The sequence below is a fragment of the Miscanthus floridulus genome, chromosome 12 (assembly GCF_019320115.1).
Source record: "Miscanthus floridulus cultivar M001 chromosome 12, ASM1932011v1, whole genome shotgun sequence".
Classification (NCBI taxonomy): domain Eukaryota; kingdom Viridiplantae; phylum Streptophyta; class Magnoliopsida; order Poales; family Poaceae; genus Miscanthus; species Miscanthus floridulus.
This window is the reverse complement of record NC_089591.1, coordinates 84,503,788-84,511,076: the sequence shown is the minus strand read 5'-3', so window position 1 is coordinate 84,511,076 and position 7,289 is coordinate 84,503,788. Positions and strand designations below refer to the sequence as shown.

The window sequence follows — 7,289 nt, the reverse complement described above, 5'->3', positions numbered from 1 at the left end:
TTTAAATTTTACGAAACTCCATGACAATAAATTTTGCCGGCTGTTACTTTAGATAATTTACACATTTAACTGAAACATTATAACATATCTACATTAATTGTTTAATACACATATAATTTTTTGATAGAGGAAATTAATATCTAGAGCATTGAAATAATTGTTCGTGCTATTGTAGTAATATACTACTAGGAGCGTAGTTGAGAAGTTAGAATCCATTTTCTTATAAAATACAAAATGAAAATCTTAAAACAGGTAAAACAGGAACTAGGGTTTCAACATAAAACATGGATAAAAGATACATCGTCAACTAAAAAGATAAAAATTTGAAAGCCAAAATCTAGATTCATGACATTATGACACATAGGCTGCAACAAGAATTAACATAGTTTTAGCTAAGGTTTCAAGTATGGACATGTTAATGACACGCTGCACTATGATGCAAATGGGGAAAAGTGTGAACATGGATGAAAAAGATATAGAGTAATTGGTAAATCTATCACACCTAGCTAGGAAGAAGCCACAAAGCATTGATGTGTGTGATTGGTTGCCTACACAAGTGTTCCCCTGGTTAGGCCTTACACAACACCCAAGCCAAATGTATCTGCTCCCTCTATCAATGAAAGAATGCAATTCTAGGCTTCCAACCTTGTTCACGAAAGAATGCACTTATAGGTATAGACCAACTAGTGTGGGACCACTCTAGAAAAAAAAAATCAACCATGTCTCTATACATGGATTGTCCTGGTCCACACACCTCATTCACTACTAGAAACTCGAATTGCCCTGTGGGTGACGATTTTTTCTGTGCGTGTTTTTTTTGGTACGCACAGAAAAATTACGATTTTTCTATCGGTTTCAAAATATCCCGATAGAAAAATACGAAAACCCACAGAATAATTGTATGATTTTTCTGTGCATGACAATACACACACAGAAAAATAAGCACTCACAGAAAAATACAATTTTTTCTGTCGGTTCTTTAAAAACACATAGAAAAAATAAATAAAAAAACAAAGAAAGTCCTGTCTTCCTCCGCACCCGTACCCCAGCGCCCCTCCTCCTCCCTTCTTCTTCCTCCACACCCGAACCCCAGCGCCCCCTCCCCCTCCCTTCTTCTTCCTCCACACCCGGACCCCAGCGCCCCCTCCCTTCTTCTTCCCCAGCACCCGGCACCCGGCCCCCAGCGCCCCTCCCCTCCCTGCCGCCGCCCTCCCCTTCTTCCCTGGCGCCGCCCCTCCTCGGCCTTCATCTTCCCCGGCGCCGCCCCTCCCTCTCCCGGATCCGGCCGATGGAGGCCAGTGTTGGCTGGATCTGGGCTCTAATGGTGGCGGGCGGCGTGGCGGCGGGCTTCGTGGTGCTGGCGTGGTGGTGGTAGTTCCTGGCGCCGCCCCTCCCTCTCCCGGATCCAGCCAGTGGAGGCCGGTGGCGGCCGGATCTGGGCTCTGGTGGTGGCGGGCGGCGGGCGACGTGCGGCATGGCGGCGGGCTTCGTGGTGCTGGCGTGGTGATGGTGGTCCCCGGCGTCGCCCCTCCCCAGCGCTTCCCCTCCCCGGCCTTCTTCCCCGGCGCCGTCCCTCCCTCTCCCGGATCCGGAGCTGTTGGAGCTACTACCACCATGGGTATGTATTCACTACTGGAGCTGCTTCCTCCACTGCTCCTGTTTTATTAACAGTAAGATGACCTCTTGGTTGCATTGTTGGGTTGTTCCAGCTGATTTATTAGTAGTACCTCTGATTTGTTGTATGAAGAAACTGCACTGCCATTTTGATTCATGAAAATCACAAGTAGAACTATACTAACAAAATTCATGATTAGTAGTGCATCAAATATTTCTTGAACATATATGAGCAATGAGCTGTCAGTTTGATCCAAATGGGAGCTCTTCATTGTCTTTTATCAGTAACTTGACATCTTTGAAAATCACAAGTAGAACTATACTAACATAATTTACTGTAATGTAAGAAATATACATTGATGGACCACTCAAATAATGTCATTATATTTGAATTTGAGGGAGCATGTAATAAGAAGATTTTACTGCAAAGTTAAAATACAATTTTAACTTGTTTGTTTGGTTACCCTGGTTGCTTTTCAGGTGAGATGCTATGAAAACAGTATCTCGAATATCTTGCATATATCAACCTGATCAATCATTTTGATATGTGATATTTGCGGAGTTGAGATGATATGGAACCCCAGTCTCATGCCGCGCTTCTCTCCCCTTCCCTAACTATGCCTTGTGACTTTTTTTTTGTTTTGCACTACTCTTGAGTGGCTGTGATGAATCAAGTTTTCATTAGAGAACTTCTGCACTTTAGCACCTTATGAGCTAGTACTTGGGATATTTTGTTTTGTTTGCTGCTTAACTAGGATGGCTTGTACCAGTACAAGCAACTAGTTCTGTGGCCAGTTCAATTCCCATTAGAGAGAGAATTAAATTAAGTTCCAGGTGAAATTAAATTACAGTTGTCATGCTGATAATGGGTAAATCTGAGCCATTTCTCGAGTTCTTTTGCTCTTGTTCTTTTGCTCCAGGTGAAATATATGTAGTTCTTGTGCTTTTGACATACTGCTCTCTAATGGATCTGGAATGACCAATAGTTTCTTTTCTATTAGCTCAGTTCAATAGAGCTCTGTGATTTTTGCATTGCTATTTGTAGAAGAACATGACTTTTTTGCATGCAAATCATATATTTGTTGCCTTGTACTGTGAAACTTCGGTAATACTTTCAAATGTGAAATTTCTGGAGATGGTCATTGTCTTGTAGCTCTTACCATAGTCCCAACACTGCACGGTTTAATACTAATTTTGTTTGCTTGACTGGATCCTGCATTAGACTTGGCATTTGGTGTTCCAATTCCATCTCCAGCATTCCAAGCATTGCCTGACGGTGGCATCACATTGTTATAGGAGGAATCATGATCAGTATTTGTCTTCTTTCGTTTATAAGTGCTTGGCTGCTTCTCCCATTGGCAGTTACCATCTGCCTTCTTTTTGCCCCTGGCATTTCCCCACGTGTCCTGATCTACATTCAAACTCTGCCCATTCCAGTTGCCATGGCCATCATCAGATTTCTTCTCCCAGGCACCATCACCTCCTATCTCCTTTTCTTTTGTCCCATGTATTTTTCTGATTCGTCCCATTTATCATCACCTACATCTGAATCCATTTTAGCACCCTTATCAGCCCAAGTATCCATTTCAGCTGGTTGTCCAGATACAGTTGCCTCGCATGTTGGCTTCTCGGTGCTCCAGCCTCCCCAATCAGTGGAATTATCCTGCACCTTAGCATGCACTTTCCATGAATTATCTTGATCTGCTGGCTTTGCAGCCGCTCCACCTCCACTACTCCAGCCTCCCCAATCAGTGGAATATTTTGTGAGTTTTCATTTTCATTTAGGTGCAAATCAAATTGGCTTGTGACCTGAGATGAAAGGTACCGAGCAGTCCCCACTATGCGCCCTCACGCTACCAACGCCGCCCAGTGCCCAGTGCCTAGTCCGCCGTGCTGTGGTGCCGCCACTAGCTGGAGGTGGTGGGAGCCCTTCTGCTTTGGTGCCTGATTCCTCCTCTCCTCAGTCCTTCGTTGACGAGCACCAACGAGATATTGTTTTTTAGTTTCTTTAGTTCTTTACTCTGATTTGGCAAATAGATGCATGTCATTGCAGGTGAGCGCATACTATGATGACTGATACTGACCCAGTGTGGCTTGCAGCGTCGAATCAAACTCCATCTACATCGAAGGGTAAGCTTGATTTCTTTTTCCATGTGCTCTGGTTAGTTGCTCACTTGAATAAATATATGATATACTGTGTTTCAATTTTCAGACGATGGATAATGATATGTATTGAGTGGAATCTGGATTAACCAAATAGCCTTACTATTTTCATTGAATTTGTCACCATGATTTCATTTGACTGTTCTTACAGGTAGAGATGGAGTGCAAGGTGAAGCAGTTTACAATTGGTTGAACAAGAAAAAATAGTTTGGTTTCTTTTTCGATATCCATATTTGTGAATTCGTTGCAGTATTCATGTTGAACATGGAGATGACCAGATATCATATCTGTATATATGATATATGTGCTGATAGACCAGACTGATTCTATTTTTGACATAAGTGTTACTTCATTCATGATGAACTACTGATTTGTGTATTATTTGAATGAAACCTTGTTGGTCATGCTCAGAAATTACTGTATGAAAAAATATATTTTAATATGCTGTTGCTACTGTTTTAAAATAAATGTTTTGTGTGTTTAACTCTTTTTTCCTGTGAGACTGGCTACACAGAAATATTATTTTTAATCTGGGCGAAATGAATTTTTCTGTGAGTTCACCTAGAACGACAGAAAAAAGTGTTTTCTGTACGTTTATTTCTTTTTTCTGTGTTGATTAACACACAGAAAAATTAGTTTTAATCTAGGCGAACATAATTTTTCTGTGCATGTGAGACCCACAGAAAAATTGTTTCTGACTCTCCCACAGAAAAATTCAATTTTTCTGTCATTTTATTTCTGTGTGTTATTTTCTGTCGGTACATCATTAGAAAAATATTTTTCCGTGGGTATTCAAATTTTTCCGTAGGTTTTTGCACACACAGAAATATTCGAGTTTCCAGTAGCGATAGTGTAAAGTACAATATCTTGGACACTGGGAAACACTGCTGGGCTGAGTGTGTGGGCACATGCATAATTTTGCATGCATGCCCACTGATCAGTCTTGGGGATGCTAGAGTTGCTTCCTTTTCTCTAACTAGTATAATGCCTGTGCTAACGCTACAGATTTTTCTTGAGAATGTCTCTTAAAACAATAAAATTATTTTTGCATAGTCTAATCTAATGTAAACACAATTGTACTTGAGTCTACGTATAATTTTCTAATATTATGACCATCTAAGTTACATTTTGCCTAACTCCTTAATCATCTCTTGAAGATATTCAGGGATGTTGTTGGAACATTCGTTTGCACGACTCGTCAAAACGTCTGCCAAGAATTCCATCCCCAGTGAAGTTGAGAGCTGTGCATGGTATATAGATTAACAATAAGTTACTGCTTTTTCTACGTAGTGTACAAAATATAGCTAGAGACTATATATGCTTACATTGTTGATCGGTGGCAATCTTTCACCGTCTCAGAACTTCATGAAATTATATACAAGAAAGCCTTCCAGTTTCCTGGACAAGATCAGTTGTTTATTTGATGTAAATAAATGAAATAAATTTTTGGTGATATAACAGGTGAAATATATTACAACTAGTTACCAGTATTTATTATGTGTAACCTTTGTTACACATGTAGGGTATTCTTTCTTCCAGTCATAAATATTGTCGTTCTACTTAGAATTTGATAGCCCCATGGCAAGACTGAACATTCTAGCCATTGTGTGGAACGTAGGTATATAAGCCATTGTTTGATCATAACTCTTGAAACATGGACCATCTTGAAGGGGGTCCATAATGTGCACGGTTTTGTTTTCCATGTCCATTATGAATAAAATGTACAATCCACTTTGATAATATGGTAGTAGAATCTAAAAACAAACATAGAGAATATAAGTGCTAAACAAAATAAACTAATTTTGTACAGTAGTACACATAACATAACTTACGTTGTTACAATCTTTAATTTTGTAATCCATGTCCGACCAACACTCAAGTACTTTTCTCAATTTCCCACGGTATTCGTTGTCAATTCTGCCACAACATCGTGGATCTCGTCCAAACCCAGTTATTTCCTGAGGATTGTGCAAAAATATATTTTAATTAATTATACAATTATTGTAAGTCTTTGATAAACAATAAATTTATATATCAACTTACAGCAAACTTGAGGTCCATGTAGTGGAATTTTTGTTTCTTACCAACCATATGTTGGTTGCACACAGCCATCCGAATAGCCATATTTAAGCATTCATGATCCATCTCTAGATCCTCATCTAAAATATTTTGAATCTTGACAAGATTCAAAGAAATTAGGTACGGTCATGTACTTCATACCCACTCTTTGCTATAAAACAAGGTTAATCCACAAATTACTTTTTGTATGAATTCTAGAACGGATAACTGAAATATCTAAATTAGAACAAAACCGTTTATTATAGAATGACTTACTGAAGTAAAGTTTTGTCGCTGGCGATGAATTGGATGTTTGTGCATATTGCGGCCAATATTTGTTCCCTACTTTTCCACTTTATTGCACGTGTCAACTTAATTTCACCTAACATTATTATATCCAGCTCATCGAGCTCTGTGACATCACCATCTAGCTCATTGTGGGTCTCTAACTGTTGCCCATGATCCGGTAACCCTCTTGCTTCATTTAATGGGGAGTTATACAAGATCGCAGGTAGTTTGAACCTGAAGTTACTTATATCTTCCTAAAAATTTGAGCAAGTTCTGATATATATTAACCAATCCAAAAGAAATGATTATGTTTAGAAATAAACTCTTATAGAATTACCTGGGTGACATGGTCAGATAAAGCAGTTCCAGTCCAATATTCCATATAATTAATCAGCCATAATCCACAACTACAACTGAGCATATATTCCAAAAAATAAATAAAATATGAGTTTTAGAGGTACGGTTGTTGGTTGTGCAATTGTATATACACGAAATGGAAAGATAGTTTACCCATCCTTTTGCATTTGTTCGGTAATCTTATGTTTAATCTCCCAAGATGACACTTCGATACCGTGTAGCCATTTAGTTTGGTTTAGTAGTTTAGATTTCAGTGCATGCTTTATTAGTCTTTCCATTCCTATTAACTGGAATGACCAAAACACCAAGGTTAACTAAGAAAGAGATAATGAAGAATTTTGGAGAAGTTTGTATATCAATTGTTAAGCCATACCGTATATCTGAGATCTTTCCAATCTGTCATATTTTGTCCGAAGGAATCCAAAACATGTATTTCACCTTCATTTGCATTCACGACCGCCAGATACCAGTGAAATTTTGTAATGTTGATAGGAAGGAAGACCTGCAGTAATAGACATTTATCTAAACTATTTCCTTACATTTGAAAGGGTATAAAATTAGCATATGTGAAATCTTACCATATCGGCATTTAAATAATTTTGTACCCTTGTTTCAACCATGTCCTCTTTTATCCAACTCTTTTTCATCTCATCTTCCTCTCCCTCTTGTTGTAGTAATTGAGAGAACCACGTATTCTCCAAGTAAACATCTCCACCTTCTCTATGTAGTAGGTGTTCTTCGTGCCGCATCAATTGGATATAAAGACTCATGATCTACAAGTTTTTATTTTGTCATTTCAAGATTGGCAG

The 7,289-nt window shown here is 39.0% G+C and overlaps 1 protein-coding gene across 1 annotated transcript; it reads right to left on the bottom strand.

The window, feature by feature from the left end:
• Positions 1 to 5,333: 5,333 nt before the first annotated feature.
• LOC136496287 (uncharacterized) lies at positions 5,334 to 7,069 on the bottom strand. The gene is given in 8 exon segments (XM_066491937.1): positions 5,334 to 5,531; positions 5,610 to 5,735; positions 5,821 to 6,007; positions 6,112 to 6,377; positions 6,461 to 6,536; positions 6,634 to 6,767; positions 6,854 to 7,007; positions 7,059 to 7,069. Coding segments are annotated over 8 exon segments (1,152 nt in total).
• Positions 7,070 to 7,289: the final 220 nt, after the last annotated feature.